This window comes from Euprymna scolopes, chromosome 5 (genome assembly GCF_053919585.1).
Source record: "Euprymna scolopes isolate OS-2025 chromosome 5, ASM5391958v1, whole genome shotgun sequence".
Lineage (NCBI taxonomy): Eukaryota > Metazoa > Mollusca > Cephalopoda > Sepiida > Sepiolidae > Euprymna > Euprymna scolopes.
This window is the reverse complement of record NC_136486.1, coordinates 38,673,174-38,690,847: the sequence shown is the minus strand read 5'-3', so window position 1 is coordinate 38,690,847 and position 17,674 is coordinate 38,673,174. Positions and strand designations below refer to the sequence as shown.

General features: G+C 32.4%; 1 protein-coding gene across 2 annotated transcripts in view; it reads right to left on the bottom strand.

Annotated features, from left to right (window-relative positions):
- Positions 1 to 17,674, bottom strand: part of LOC145276783 (cilia- and flagella-associated protein 61-like) — a 166,356-nt gene that overhangs the window by 36,804 nt on the left and 111,878 nt on the right. For both annotated transcript variants that reach the window (XM_080128068.1, XM_080128067.1), the window contains exons 21-25: positions 16,769 to 16,884; positions 15,050 to 15,223; positions 13,437 to 13,485; positions 8,595 to 8,764; positions 4,732 to 4,864 (exon numbers count right to left, since the gene is read on the bottom strand). In XM_080128068.1, the coding sequence (XP_079984194.1) occupies positions 4,732 to 4,864; positions 8,595 to 8,764; positions 13,437 to 13,485; positions 15,050 to 15,223; positions 16,769 to 16,884 (642 nt within the window). The remainder of the gene's footprint in view (positions 1 to 4,731; positions 4,865 to 8,594; positions 8,765 to 13,436; positions 13,486 to 15,049; positions 15,224 to 16,768; positions 16,885 to 17,674) is intronic.

Below are 17,674 nucleotides of genomic sequence, written 5' to 3'. Positions count from 1 at the left end.
TCATATTTTCTGGAAATAACCATTTCCAGTTTACCATGTAAATCTAGTAGAGTTTGGAGTAATAGACCAACATGACAAGATTCATGAAAATAACCTCCTAAACTTCACTGACTATTTTACAAAGTAAAATCTTCAACAACTATTCAAGACTGATAAACAAAACATGAGATTTAAAAGATGCTAAAACATTCATATACAAGATACATACAAAATAATATACATGAAAAACAGGTACTTGTACAGTTTAATCAAGACATTAAAAAAATGAAAATATCGAAAAAAAAAAAAGGTTATAGTGTATGTATCCGCTTTGGACTGAAGACCTCCGAAAAAAAATTCACTTAATTTAATTGAGTAGTGTTTTCTTTTTTCTATGGCAGAAAAACACGTTTTTATGAGAGCGTGTTGAAGTCAGCCATTTTTGAATTTTTTGAACACGCCACAGGGAAATAACTCAATTTAAAGCGCCAACACTCCCTCTCCTTTTTTTTTTTTTTTTTTACATGGAGTTCACCACTTATCAAGGCCCAATGGCCACTCGGGGATAAGGGTTATTGTGTGTACAGTACTCAATGGGATAGTGTGACAATAGTATTGGAGAATTGATAAGGTGTCATTACTTGGGGGGGGGGGCGGTTCATCAGGAATTTGTTTGTGTTGGACTTGAAGACATCCAGGTTGAAGTCGGGAGGGAAACAGGCAAGCGGAACAGAGTTCCACAGGCGTGCAGTTCTAAGAAAGAAGCTTTGTTTGTGGAATCTACGTTTTGATTTAGGCACAGATAAGGAGTGGGGAAAATTATTGACGGTGGTTTCAGCTAGTTGGGTGTTTTTTGAAAAAGATTTGCGAGGGGGGACCAGAGAATGGAGCTCAGGCGAGCACTTGCCATGGAAATAACGATAGAACAAAGACAGGTTCGCTACATCTCTTCTGTGGGAAAGAGGTTGCAGGGAAGAGAAAAGGGCATCCCCCACCAAGCCACGAAGTCTATTTTGTACTCTGTCAAGGCAGGGTAGGCTGTTTTTAGCAGCTCCTGCCCAGATGTGGCAGCAGTACTCCATCTTTGGACGTACTTGGCTCTTACATAGATAGAGAATTGCATCATTAGTGAGATATCTTCTGGAGCGGTAGAAGGATCCCACCATCTTTCCAGCGACCTTGGCAACAGACTTGATGTATGTGTTCCATTTAAGATCAAGAGTAAAGGTCAAACCCAAAAGCTCCATCTCTTATACTAGCGTTTCTTCCTAAAAATCAAACCTTTTGCTCGGTATCATAGCAAATTGTTTTTTCGCTGTAAAAAAAAATTACTTGATGAAATTAAGTGAAATTTTTTTTTCAGAGAAAATCTAATGTTATTGTTGTCAACAGGGGAGATGGATGATGTTTTTTTTATAGCGATTTCTTCTAACTTAAAGCCTGGATGCATTTGATTGCAGTAGAATAGGTTGATTGTATTAGAGTTATGATGTTGTGGTGTATTACTGTTAGTGAGGGTGTTGTTTAACTTCTGGAGTGTTAGAAGGCAAGAATTATAGCAGATAGGTTTTTTTGTAGTTGGAAGTGCTAAAAATGTTATTGGAAGTGTCAATAAGGACGTGGAGGAAAGAAATTAACATTTAATTCTACAGTAAATTTGAGTACAGAGTTGTATTAGAGAAGGTCTTTAAGTGTAAGTATTTGTTGATTGTTATTAGCAAGGAGGAGGATATCTTACATAAATGAGGGGTTTATTGGTGTTGTTGAGTATCATGTTTTTGAGGTGACTCATGTAGAACTCACTGAAGATGGATCCAAGGACGTAACCCACGGATATGTCATCTATTTGGGTGTAAATATTCCCCTTGTAGTCATAGAAGGGTACTCCGGTGGTGCAAACTAGAAGTAACTTTTTAAGTATTTTTTTGGTTAATTTTAGGGGGAGAGAGGGATAGGGTTTTCTATGTGTCGTCAAGGATTATGTCAATAGTTTTTTTTTTTTTTTTTTTTGACAGGAACGTTTGTAAATAAGCTTTCAACATCGAGAAAAGGTATTATTTTGTTTTCAGGTTGATTAGATTTAAAGAGTTGTAGGAGTTCTTGTGTGGATTTTTACACTATATTTGCTGGGTAGGTATGTCATGTAGGACTTTTGTTAGTGAATAGATTGGAGTGGTGACTTGTGAAATGATAGGTTGGAGAGGAGAGTTGGGTTTATAAAAAGGAACAAACCAAGTTATATGTTCATCAACGTTTCGTCTTTATTTTGAGAGTTCTTCTAGATGAATGAAATTAAGAAAACAAAACAACAGTACATTTGAAAATATATTTTTGATGTAATGAAATGTATGACCCTGTTCCATTTCAGAAACGGAAAAGGTTGTTGAAAATTAAAAAAAAAATAGAATAAAAGAGAGAGAGAGGGCATAGCGTTGTGAAAGAGAGTAAGATTTTTTTTATAACGTCATATAGCCGTTAATATATTTAAAAAGATATGATGAAATTTATATTCTTTTCGGAACAAATATGTCCGGTATAATTCAAATATGGATGTGTAACTGAAATGAAAGGAGTGTATTTTTGTTATGTAATTTATTGACTGATTATATGTATTGATTATTATAGGAGGTGTTTTCTGTAGTGTGAGAAAGTTAACTTGTGTCTAAAATTAAATTCTTTAAATAGAAGTTTACTTATATTATAGAAATCTGCACGTTGTTTAATTGTGCTTGAATTTACAATAAGCGCTGATCCTTTATATAATAGACCCCTCATGGAATGAGTCAGCAATTTTTTTCCAAATTAGTACATAATAGCACTGAAAAACCGGCCATCGCTGACAAAACCTGGCCCAGTTGAACCTTAAAGAATGAATTATTTTTCTAAATTTTTGATATTATCCATTCTGGATAACACTAATTAAGAATGTACAAACTCTGTGGCTGTTTATTTCGTAGTTTTTTTACTTTCAACTAGACAAATACACCTACAGAGAAAACAGCCTTTTATATAATAGGTAACAATTAAGACAAAAATATTTTGGACCAAGCAAGGAATACGGATCCACTTAGAAAATGACAGACTTCGGGTGACACCGCTTTAACCTTCACTTTCGTACGTTCGAACAGTTTCCGTGACCAAGAGTGCGCTTTTTTATATATTTATACAATTTTAATTAATCTTTGGGTTAATATTTATATTTAAAATAAATAAATAAATAAATATTATTATTATTTTTTTAAATTTTTTTTTTTTTTTTAAATAAAAGTATTCAAACCGAAGTTTTTAAGGTCAGAAACAAAGATAAAATAACTGACTTATTTGGATATTCGTGAATGTTTCCCGGATTGTCGCAATCAAAATTTTTTTTTTTTATTGATTGGCTATTGAAATTGACGTAATGATCGTAAAAGAATTTTAAAATTAAATTGAAATTGACGTAATTATTGTAAAAGAATTTTAAAATTAAAATGAAATTGACGTAATTATCGTAAAAAAATTTTTTAAATTAAAATGAAATTGACGTAATTATTTAAAAGGAATTTTAAAGTGAAAACGAAATAAAATTAAATTAAAACAATATTAGAAAACAATATTTTTTAATAAATTATTTTTATTAAATACAGAAATGTTTTATTAAATGATTTTTATTGAACACACAAACAAACGAATAAACATAATTACAAATGGTATTTAATGTTCTCGGATACATTGTAATATACGAGGAAATACCGGACACGATTTCCTTCTTTGCCAAACTTCCAACAAGATTGAACATAAATATATTTTTTTATAATAATAAATAATAAGTAATTAATAAGTAAACAATAATTACATTCTTTAACAATGTTTTCTTTTTAAATTCTTTTACAATAAAATAAAGTATGCATCAAGTGCGTTTGAAAGCCAAATTACAACACAATATTACGAAAATAAACAAATATTTTACTTGTTTAAAATTTATAATTTAAATATATTTCGGAGACAAACTCCATCCTCACTATTTTTTTATTTTCTTTATATTGCGTTGTAATTTGGCTTTCAAGCGCACTTGATGCGTATTTTACTTGATTCAAATTAAATCAACGCTTCTATAACGGAACTTACACCCCTCTTTTACAATAATTATGTCAATTTCAATATCCAATCAAATTGCATTTTTATAGACGGGGTACTCCCAAATATGTCCCAATATTTTCCTTATATTTTGGTTTATCTAAACTGCAAGATAGCCAAAAATGTACTCTTGGCTGCGAAAACCGCTTGAATGTACCAAAGTTAAGGTTAAAGTGGTGTCACTCGAAGTCTTTCCTTTTCTAAGTGAAGCTGACCCGGGGTCCATATTTCCTGCTTGGTTCCATCATTTTAACGTCCATTTTACATGCTTGTATGCGTTTAATAGTTTTGTAGAAATTAACTTCCAAACTAACCTATCTCTGGCTTTGTCTTTACTTATTCCTCTTTCTCGCAAGTTAATTCTTACTACTTCCACCGATGTTTTCTTTGACTTTTCCCTGTAGACTGATCTTGCTACCTCAACTGTTTTTTTATCATTTGCCTCCATGCAACGCATGTCCTCAACTCTCACTGACCTCCTTTCACGTCCACACATCATCACACCGTGTATGCATTCCTGATAGACTCTTCTCTTGGTCGGCAGTGATAACGCTGTGCTAGTTAGTAATATTCAAGATATGCCTAACTGACATTTTTTCGTTGCGTGGTGTAGATAACAAATAAGAAGTGGCTCACCTGGCAAAACTGCACTTGTAATTTTCGGTGTGCTATAAACAGGAACAAGGTTTGCATTCACGGTTTCTGCTTTCTGAGCTGATATATTGGCTGCTACCATTGGATCAAACAGCTTCAGCATCTCTGTAGCAAGCTGCAATATCACAAGAATTCATTCAACCAGACATCATAACATTTGGATTATTCGGAATTATTCTTAGTTGTTGTGTTTACGTTTCGTTCAACTTTTCAAACTTGTGAACTTTCTAAGTTGAACTCGGTAATCTTTATACCAGACTTGGAAACAAGGAGATTAGAAAGTAGATCTCATAATTTCTCACTTCCATTATTTTGTCTTATAGTCCTCGTGTTCCATGAACAATGTTTCTGACAAAGTGGGGAAGTATTGCCATTTCTTAGTCAGAATCTATCCATATAACACTTATTGTTGACTCGTTTTTGACCTTGAAGTAGTATTTTTTTTTTAATAGTTCTTTACATCAAGTGGCTTCATGTCTTGTCTGGAGCGATTTCCATAAAAAAAAAAAGAAAAACGGTATAAAATTTTCAATTGAATTCTTTATATAATCTACAGTGGTAGATTGTTTCTATTTTATTAGTCATGTACGTATAGAAAAAGTGTTAATTTTATGTTATTACTAAAAGATGTACCTGGCATTGCCCGGTATTAAACATAATGTTAGATTCCTTTAAATTTTTTTTAAAGGAATTTAACGTTATGTTCAATACTGGGCAACGCCGGGTGCATCTTCTGCAAAGTAAAAATAAAAACGGAAATAAACTGAGACATGTACATGCGAGTATTATGTTTTTCCTAAACAATTCACTTCTTGTAAGTAAAAAAAATAAACTCAAGCTGAGATTAAAACCAAAACCTAAAGACAGTGAGTAAAGTACAATAACCATTTGACACGATCTTTAAAAAGTGTTTTCAAATCTACTTATTCTTAACATAATGTGAATGATTCGTGCATGCACAGTCATGAAACAGTTTACAATCAGATAAAAATCCAATCAACCCAGAGTACCAATTTTTCAATGTTAACCCCTTAGCAGCTCGTTTTTCTGGATTAAAACCAATTAAAAAGTTTTCCACATGCCTGAATATCCTATATACTCAATTTCAAGTTTGTAGATCAAACATCCGTTGAGTATATAGGTTGAGATGTGTCCTCACACACAAACACACATTCTCATTCTTATAGATATATAGATCAGCAATTGTCGTCTGTAGTAAAATTGAATCTCAGCCAACACTCTTAATCATTAAGATATATGTTCACAAAAAAATTGCATAAACTAGCACATCTACCTGGTCAAAGCTGTCAGAATAAGAACAATCTACTCAGTAGATTAAATAATCTATATATTAATACCATAGTACCTTTAACGTACGTACATGTGTCATGGTTTCCAAATTATAAATTATCTGATCAAGAGATCCTATTTATTAAAACGGAGGATAGAACGTGATAAAATACTACAAACATTAATTTAGTATATCGATACACCAATAGTATGTTATCACCTTCTATCCTCCTTTTTAATAAATAGGATCTCCTGATCACTGAAGATGCAATGTAAAAAAATTTTAAATATAAAATTATGTTGCTTTTGGGCAGTACGTTAAACTAAAATATACCTTCTTGGTCTTCTGGCTAGGATCCAAGAGTAATATCTGTTCTGTCTAAAAATGATATAATGATATTGTGGGGTTTCTGTCTGCCCCGGGCGTCCATACAATGGAAATATGTCACTGATAACCAGATATATTATGACACTAAATTGACCAGATTACTAAGATAAATAATTTTACAGTTTTAACAAAAGGGCTATAATAATATCGCAAGGTCTCCGTTCATCCTGAACGTCCACAAAATGCCCAGCAGCAATATATTACATATGAAAGATGCCGCTGTGGAATTTCCACAGGTCTCACTAGTAAAATATAAATGCCATAGTGGTTTCCGAGTTTGATCAAAAGGATTTAAAGTTTGACTAGAAGATTCTCAAGCCCGAAAAAAAAGCATGTGAAAAAGGCCGGAGATTACATCGGCCAAAACGTTGTGAATTATATAAGATGAGTACATTAGTTCAAATAATACAAATTATCAAGCATCATCTAAAAGATAATTTGAAATATAACACTCCCTTTATTTATTTGCGGACTGTTACCCTCATCTTCATAGTTGTTGTGTTTTCACGACGTTTCGGCCAACTATTCCTCGGACCTTCATCTGGTGGTTAACCGTGACGGGATAGGAATGCTGAGTGTCTTAAATGTATCCTCAGTAATTACTGCCTTCCATAGTTGTTATCGTCTCATTCCGTTTTTGGCCAACTAACCCTTCGGAACCCATGGCACAGTGGATGGAGGCATTGAATCTCTATGGTTCCAGGTAAGCATTGTCTGAAGATAACGGTTTCAATTCTACCCAAAGTCGGCCAGACAACAACAACAACTATGGAAGGCAGTAATTACTGAAGATACAGTTAAGAGAGCATTCCTATCCCATCGCGGTTAACCACCTGACGAAGACCAGAGGAATAGTTAGCCGAAATGTTGTGAAACAACAACTATGAAGATGAGGATAATAGTCCGCAAACAAATAAATAAAATATACAAATTACTCGTCTCAAAGGATTCCAATAATAAAATAATATAACACTTCCTTATCTCCAAATTCCTACAAGAACTAACGTTTCTCTACACAGACATGAAAGAAATAAATAGACATCCATATTTTCTATTATTTAACACATATGCGCTCGACCAGCGCCTTACACTATATCGAACATTTAAACCTTATACTACACCAATATGCGAAGACGTGCCAAGCATTACCATCACCATGGCACGTAAAAAAAAAAAAAAATTTTTTTTAAAAGCCTGGATTTTCCTGATGAAGATTCTATTATTATGAATTGAAAAATAAAATTTAATTTTAATAAATAAACATTTTTATTTATTGAAAGAGATTCTGCATTTATTTGGTCTTTAAACCGTTAAATTTTGAATTTTGTAATCCACATTATCATTAACAACCAAGATTATTTCTCTATCCATGATGAATCGGACAATCACTCAGTTTCTTTTTTGTTTTTTTTTTATATGGGATTCACCACTTATCAAGGCCCAAAAGCCACTCGAGGATTATAGTTAGCGGTGAAAATGGGGTAGAAGTGGATTATTTGGGGGGGATCTCAACAAGCACTTGTTTACATTGGGCTTGAAGATGACCGTATTGTAGTCAGCTGGAAAGCAGGTCAGCAGAACAGAGTTCCACAGGTGGGCAGTTCTAGGAAAGAAACTTTGTTCATGGAATTTACATTTAGGTTTAGACACAGATAGTGAGTGGGGGAAATTGCTGATGGTGGTTTTGCTAGAAGAGTGTTTTTTGTGAACGTTTGGCAAGGGGTGACCATAGATTGAAGCTCAGATAAGCACTCGCCATGAAAATAATAATAGAACAGAGACAGGCGTGCAGCATCTCTTCTGTGGAATACCAAGGTTTGCAGCAATTTACCACTAATTAAGTCAATTTTTAGATTGGCCCATAATATGGCTCTTCCGAAACTCTGAGAATTCTAATGTTTCTTCAACCAGTTTCTTACTTAAATGGTGATATTTCAAACTTCTACTGCTGCTTTGCATGAACCTAAGTGCTAGCTGTCGATGAAGATTTTAGCTGATGGCACCTTAGTAATCTGGGTTTTTTTATAAGTAATTTTATCAAGAAGTTTTGGTTTCGATTATAGCTGAAGGAACTAAAGTTATATATATATATACATATATATATATATATATATATATATATATATATATGGTGTTGAGAGATAATTTAAAAAAATAACCAACTTACAGCAATGCCAACTTCCTTTGAATTGAAGTTTGAATGAACCCATTGGTCAGCGTAATACTTTCGCTTGTATTTGGTAACCGGCCCTGCGACTCTGATGGATGAGTCGTTGGTGTGGAAACAATTGTCGATGACAACAAAACCATCAAACACTAAAGAGCAATCCCTGACAGCTGAATAAATTAAGAAAAGTAGCATTAATGAATAAGGAGAAAATCACCAAAAAGTTTTTTAAAGGGTTATAATGATTTTATACCATATGTTTATATGTTATATAGTTTTACGTTTTATTATATATTCACAAATTTATGTTAACTAGTAATACATTTTTACCTTTTTTTTTTTTATTGATGGAAAGAGCTTATCTTTGAAAATCCATGGGTTAAGGATTAAGAACTTTTATTCTTTATTATAATTCTTTGAATATTTGATGCATTAATAAATACTGTAATTCAATCAATTTTTATTTTCATAATCAATTTTGTTGTTTTTTAAACGCCCCATTTAATATATTGAGTTTTCTATTATCTTGATAGGTTTTAATATAAAAATTACATTTATCTTTGTAATTTTATTTATATATTCACACACACACATGTATATGAGGAGTGTTTCAAAAGTAATGTCTCCAATATTTCTATTCCGCCTGAATGGATCAGAGGGGACCCACAAATTGCATTGTTATGATGACTGAACTTATGCATTCATGACCTGAAAATTTCATCTTTCTGTTGCAGATATTGACAGTACAATATTGAGATTCTAAGAAAGCAACCCCTGTCACGGACGTGCATCAGAAGCAGAGCTGCATCACTGAATTCCTCCATGCAGAAAAAATTGAACAGATCAACATTCACCAGCGCCTGTTAGACGTTTACAAAGTCAATGCAGTTGATGTCAGCACAGTTAGGAGATGGGTTCGTCGATTTCAGAGTAGCAACAGAGATGTGAATCACAAAGCATGCTCCAGACATTTATTAGCAAAGCATCAAAAGAGGCTGCTAAAAGTGCATTGAAAATCGTGGTAACTATGTACAGAAATAAATTCCGGAGCACAAAAGGTCACTTGTTTTGATGGCACCACTCCCGTTTTTGTAGTTTTCCAACATTTTTTGGCTTTCAGTTAAAAATAGGAGGTATTATTTTGGAACGACCCTCGTAAAAATATTAAAAAATCCGACGATATGAATTTAAAATGAAAAATGAAGAAACAAAATGCTCTATGATTCGTCTGTTCGGTGGGTTTTATTCAAATGACCGTTTTCAAATGTTAAGAATATCACTTTAACTTTCAGTTAGTGTCGGATAATCAGGATAGAAATCTGAATCGTTTTGTCACCTTCTTATTGTAGTTATTCAATTCGTAAATTAGTTGTATGCTGTTTTTAATTGTGGCGTAGTTTGTTTTCCCGATAATGTTAGCTCATCAGGAGAAAATACATATTTTTCCAGGCCAACCTCTCAACAGTGAATAAAACCTATTGGACAGATGAATCATCAAGAATTTTGTTTCTTCCTTTCCATTTTTAATTCATATATATATCCGGCACAATCATGTTGACACTCCGAAGTTAAGCAACGTTGAGCCTGGACTGGACAGTACTAGATGATACTGTATGTATCGCACTGAGTCATAGAAATTTTCAGGTTGGTATGTGGGGGTACATTAATTCACTGGGAAAGATGCACCCCTAGTTTTCGTTAATACATGCATCTAGAAGAAGGAAATTCTGATTTAAAAACCTGCGGTCTACTGTATACTCTGTCCTGTTGTGGCAGTCATCTGCACCAACAAAGGTTAGCAGTAATACCAAAAAAGTGTGGTTGGTTCTACACAAAGCCTTCACCACTATAAACAAATCATCAGTGTGAATTTCTGAGCAACCAATTTTCAGTCTAGAAACTCGAGATTTGACATAAGGGGTATTGAGATTTGAGAAAATCTTTTTAATCGATTTTCGGCCAGAAATTTGGCTGTCAAGGGGTTAAAGTTTAACGATTTGACATTTAAAAACTCTACCAAACTCCTTCACCAATTTTGGGTCTAAACACTTGAAATTTTAAATGTAGGTTACTTGGACACCGATCAAACTTTTTTGATTTTAAATTGGGGTCAAAGTTTTTAAAACATTTGACGTCTGCGGTCTCTACCAATTTACTCAACCAATTTCTGGTCTAAACATTTGAAATTTTACATAAAGGGTATTCAGAGATGGGGCAAGCTTTTTAATCGGTTTGAGTCGAAAATTTGGCTGCCAAGAGGTCAAAGTTCAAAAGATTTGACTTTTGTGGTGTCTAGCAAACTACTCAGTTAATATTGAGTCTAAACATTTGAAATTTATACATAACGGGTATTCAGACATGCGGCAAGCTTTTTGATCAGTTTTCGGGCGAAAATTTGGTTACCAAAAAGTCAAAGTTTGAAGAGTTGATCTTTGCAGATTCTACCAAATTTATCTGCCAATTTTGTGTCTAAACACTTGAAATTTTAGATGTAGGTTACTTGGATATGGGTAAAACTTTGTATTTTGATTTGAGACTAAAATAATAAATGTTAAGGGGTCAAAATTGGGGTCAAAATTTTTTTTAAATTACCTCTGCGGTCTCCACGAAATTACTCAGACAATTTTGGTCTAAACATTTTAAATCTTACATGAAGTGTATTCACATGTAGGGCAAGTTATGAACAGTACATAGGGCCCGAGAAAAGCTGGGCTGAACTGCTAATATATCTATATAAAAGTGAAATTGTCTGTCTGTGTGTGTGTCTGTTTTAGTACATTTCCCTACCAAACTACTCTGTCAATTTTCAGTCTACATACTCGATATTTGACATAAGGGGTATTGAAATTTGGGAAAATCTTTTTAATCGGTTTTCAAACAGAAATTTGGCTGTCAAGAAGTCAAAGTTCAACGATTTGACCTTTGAAAACTCTACTTTACTCCTCTGCTAATTTTGGGTCTAAACATTTGAAATGTTAAATGTAGGTTACTTGGACATGGATCAAACTTTATAATTTGATTTGAGCCCAAAATAATAAATGTTAAGGGGTCAAAATTGGGATCAAAGTTAAAAAAAAAATTGACCTTGCAATCTCTCGGAAATTACTCAGCAAATTTTTGGTCTTGAAATTTTACATAAAGTGTAATTAGACATAGAGCAAGCTTTTTAATCGGTTTTTGGCCAAACATTTTACTGCTAAGAGGTCAAAGTTTAAAAAATTTTATCTTTGCGATCTCTAGCAAACTATTCAGCAAATTTTGGGTCTAAACATTTGAAATTTTACATAAAGGGTATTCAGACATGCAGCAAGCCTTTTAATCAGTTTTTGAGCGAAAACTTGGCTGCCAAGAGGTCAAAGTTGGAAGAGTTGACCTTTGCAGATTCTACCAAACTCCTCTGCCAACTTTGGGTCTAAACACTTGAAATTTTAGATGTAGGTTACCTGAACATGAGTCATATGTTTTAATATATATATATACATATGCACATAAAGTTATAAACAGTACGTAGGGTCTGAGCAAAGCTGGGCTGAACTGCTAGTATTTATATAAAATTAAGTATGTACTAGAGGGGGGAGGCGCCCGGCTTTGCCCAGGTGTAAAATATGCTTAAATATGATATTTTAATTTGTCCAGATTCCGTATATATTATTATAGAGTTGTGATTTATAGAGTACTTGCAATAACCCTTATCCCTGAGTGGCTTCCGGGCCTTGATATGTGGTGATCACTGTGTAAAAAAAAAAATTTAAAAAAATAAAATTTCAAAAGTAAAATAAAAAGTATTTAGGTGCCATCAGCTAGAATCAAAACCGAAATTAATGTTCAAAGCTGGTTACCACTTTACCAACGTGACAGTATGCAGTCCAATTAAAAATTAAAAATTAAAAATAAACTAAGATGAATGTACAAAATGTTTTACAATGTTTTTTAATTTTGACCCAATTTTTACCCCTTAAAAACAATTTTAACCAGCTTAAGACCCATAAAAGAACAGTCTGTAAAAAATCCAATCATTTGAGGCCCCTAGTGCTGCTCTGCGACTTTTAGTTTCGGAGGAGATAGAGTTTGAAAATATGGAGACAGACAGACAGACCGACAGACAAACAGACAGACAGACATATAGCTGCTTATATATTAGATATATGTTTATATATTTTATGTAAATTATTCAAAACTAATTAACCGATCATTATGAATTTTAGAACAAAGTTGCTAGAGATAAGAGTGGGTAATGTGGGCTATAGTTTAATTTAGTTTTATGTAAACGCGACAAGGAAGGATGGAAGTTGTTTGTTAAAAATTCAGATAGTTCTGAGTTATGTGAAATTTTGATAATAGGTATTAGACATCAATTAATAAATATTCCCTAAATCTTAGTTTCTTTAGAGTATTTTAAAAGATTTTTCGAGGGCACAATATGGACATAATTTCCCATTTTAAAATTAAAATATTTCAGATTTGCATTGAATTTGATGCACAGTTATTAGATACCAATTAAACAAGATTCCCTGAATTTCAATTGCTTCTCAAGAACACTTAAGTTTAAGCCTTAAATTAAAAACATTTTCTAGAATCAAAATCATCTAATTGATTTTGATCAAAATTTGAATAAGAATTTATAAAGTTCAGTTGCATTATATTCAGTGTGTGTGTGTGTGTGTGTGTGTGTGGTGTGTGTGTGTGTGTGTGTGTGTGTGTGTGTGTGTGTGTGTGTGTGTGTGTGTGTGTGTGTGTGTGTGTGTGTGTGTGTGTGTGTGTGTGTGTGTGTGAGATAAAAAAGGGAAATCACAAATCCAAACAGAAATTTGTGCAAGTAGTATTTCATTGTTAGCAACTCACCTTTAATTGCTTTATGGTTTATCTGCTTTTTTTGATAACAGAACATGGCCTATGAAAACAAAAGAACATTGATCAAATAGATAAGCAAATGAAAAATTACTGCTATAAAATTTTTCTCAATATTCAGAAACTAAAAAGAAAAGACATTAGAATATGATGTAATATCTTTGAGAACTATGCCATTGTTTTGGTTACAGACGAGCAGGTGCAAAATCTCATTTATATTTTCCTCATTCCTTTTATTCATTATTGTTGCAATATTTTTATATAAATGCAGGTATGATTCCAAATAATTGGACGGTTCTATTTATAGACAGAAATCATAAGAACTGACCAATCAAATGAAAAGAAACTCTGCTACTGACCAATTAGAAACCAGAATCACTTCATAAAATATAATCGATATTTTAGAATTCTGCACATACTTTTTGTTCTTTCCATGAAAAGAAACTTTACTCTTTGTCTCAGAACTTCTATGGATTAGCTACCCACTGGAAAGTTTATTTTTCATCTAAGAACTTCTATGGATTGGCTACCCACAGGAAACTCTATTCTTTGTCTCAGAGCTTCTACGTATTAGCTACCCAACAAGAAACTGTTCTTCGTCTCAAACTTTTATGGATTGGCTACCCACTGGAAACTTTTTTCTTTTATATCAGAACTTTTATAGATTTTGAGACAAATGGATGCCACTGCTGCTGCCACCACTACCAACAACAACAACAATAACAACAACAACAGTATTTAGGAAGCGATATTCCGTGTTATATATAAAAAAAAAGAACAACAACTATAATATAAATTTCACCTTCAAATATATGTATGCATTTATGTATGTCTGGCTAAAACTTTTGACAGAGGCGACGGCCTTCGGACAACCAATATAAAAAAATTGTCTAAAACATTAATTTCTTCACCTCAACTGGGCATTTTTCTACAAGGAGGGATCGCTTTTTTCACTGATATTTTCGAAAGTCATCCCCTCTTTTCGATTGACTAGCCTTAATTTAAACCTACATCACTTCCGGTTTGGCGATGGGCACAACAGCAAAGACGTCACATTTTTTTTTTTCACATTCTTTTCTGCCTTCGCGGTACAGGTTCGAGCCTGCCTGCCTACTTTTTTTTTTTTTTTGCTTAACACACACCTCCAAACACCCAGACAACAACGGGCACCCAGGCTAGTTAACAATAAAAAATATATTCTTTTAAAGTTTCGATAAAAATCGATCTGAAGACCAATCGATTAGAACAAGTATCTTTAAAATGTCAGCTTACTTTATTTGCTTTACTTCAAAAAGATTTAAATTTTAAATGTTTGCCATATCTGAAAAAAACAACTTGAGTTGACATGGAAACTCCTTTCCTAACCTTTGACTACATCGCTGAGGGTAGAACCAAATTAAATGTTTTTACCTTTTTCAATTTTTTTTTTTTTGCGTGTCCAGTGCTTAACTGTTTAAAATTTATTTTTCCATTCTCTATTCCAATTGATGGACTAACATCATGTGTCAACTATCAAATTTTGGCCTCATCTATCACCCCCTACTATCATAGTGGTAGTGAGAACAAATAAATCAAAAAATGATATGTCAATAAAGGCTTTAACTTACCAAAAATTCTAAATCCACAAATCCACTTGGACCTTCAAAAGTCGCCTTTGATACGTTTGAGCTTTCGTGCTCAACCCAACACTTAAAGGAATAATTCTCCAGTATTTTTACTCCTATGCTCTGAAGACTCTGTAAGATGGTGGACTGCACAATGGGATCAGGAAAGGCATTTATCTAAAATGCGTAAAAAGAACTTATTAAAGTTTGTCATAGCTATATATATATATATATATATATATATATATATATATATATATATATATATATATATATATTACAATAGAAAAATGCAAGCATGAAAAGTAATATGGTTAAGCTTAAACATGGAAAAGTAAATGACTAGTTGTTGAAACTGAAAAAGAAAAGGACAAGATATTCTAGTAAAGAATATAATAAATTCATAACTTTAAATATTGCAGCATTAAGAATTGATTGTATAATGTTATAAATTGAATTTTAAAAAAATTCCTAATGCTGCAATATTTTTTACTAGAATATCTTGTCCTTTTCTTTTCCAGTTTTAACAACTAGTCCTTTACTTTTCCATGTTTTAAGCTTAACCATATTACTTTTCATGCCCGCATTTTTCTATTGTAATCCATGATTTTTCCAGGCTTCTAGTAAATTCACTTGTTCTTTGTTTAATTTCAGTCTTATTTTTTTGCCCCCGTAAACATAACATACACATATGTAATAACAATGTATGACACTCGTCTGCTTTCAATAAAATCCCCCGAATTATCTCCCTTTCATTCATTTGTTACTTCTCTTTTCACAAGAGCGGTGAATTGGTAGCAACAGTAGTCACTGAAGCGACGTGGTTGCTATGAAAACCAGTCATAAAAAACGTCGCTCACCTCCTTACGTTTTTAATGATTTTGAATACCAGAAAATTCATCATAACTTTTGTTTTACTGAACGAAAATTAAATTTTTTTTTTACAATGCAGCTGAGAAGGTGATCTATAAACTGTAATAATTGTTTGAAATTTGGTCGAAAAATTAGTGAGCGGTAAAGTTTTAAAGCAGTTCTAAACAGCTAAAACTGCCACTTAACCATATATTCAAACACGGTAGTGTTTGAATGATATGTATATATATATATATATATATATATATATATATATATATATATATATATATATATATGTATATATATATATATATATATATGTATATATATATATATGTATATATATATATGTATATATATATATGTATATATATATGTATATATATATATATATGTATATATATATATGTATATATATATATGTATATATATATGTATATATATATATATGTATATATATATGTATATATATATGTATATATATATGTATATATATATATACATATATATATATATATGTATATATATATGTATATATATATATATAATGTTAAAAGTCTACGTATACTTCTAGAATAGTGATTTAAAGGTTATGAGGGTTTTTTGAAGCATGAAAACAATGTTATTTTTTGTATATAATATTTTATTTTTTTTATATTTTGCTCCTCCACTCTTGGTCACAAAAAAGTATCGAAATGAAAATGAAAGATGAAAAAAAAAAACCCTGGAAATTTGTAGTATGAATGAACGCTGTCCATACTACAAATTTCCAGGTTTTTTTTTTGGTTTTTTTTTTTCAATGTCTGGTTTATAGAAACTAAAACAAACAGTGGCATTTTTACTAGTGAAATTACCAAAAAAGCTTACCTTATCATTTTTAGGTGGACGTAGTAAGTAAATTAATTCAGCAGGTATGTTCATCTGAAGCAACGTCTGCATGCAACAGTAAGCATCAATCGTATCACCATAGATAAGGACATCGCCTGAAAATATTGATTGATTTTATTTTACGCTATATATATATATTTCTGTTTATATGACGTTAGATATGCATACATGTTTATATAATTTTATGTACAGGATTAACTTCTAAACTAATCAACCGATCATTATGAATTTTCGAACATAGCTGTTAGGTACAAGGAGTCCTAAGATGAGCTATATTTAGTTTAATTCAGTTTGATGCAAAAGGTGGGAAAAAGAGGTGTAGAGGAACATAGGCAAAGAACACTGGTTAATAAAACACAGGAGAGTTACTTCCCTTGAAATAGACACAGCGAGTCCTGGCCTTGACCAGGAAAGATACATTTTTACTCCTCATGGGAACTATGCCCACTTGAGAGACAGAGTACAACTCTAACCACTTCTAAAGTGAGTACCGAATTATTGTTGTTCTATATTGTGATGTTACTTTACTCTTTATGTTTGTCAGTTTGTAATAAATGTGTATATATGTACTTGTGAACTATTTGCCTAGTGGGGATGCCTTTTTTTATTCCCTGCAACCTCTTTCTCACAGAAGAGACGTTGCGAGCCTGTCTCTGCTTTATCATTATTTCCATGGCAAGTGCTTGTCTGAGCTCCCTTGCCAAACCTTAAAAAAAAAACAATCGTCTATCCAAAACCACTATCAATAATTTCCCCTACTTTTTATCTGTGCCTAAATCTAAATGTAGATTCCATGAACAAAGCTTCTTTCTGTTTCCCTTCTTTCAAGCTGACTACAATATGGTCGTTTTCAAGTCCAACGTAAACAAGTTCTTGATAAGCTGT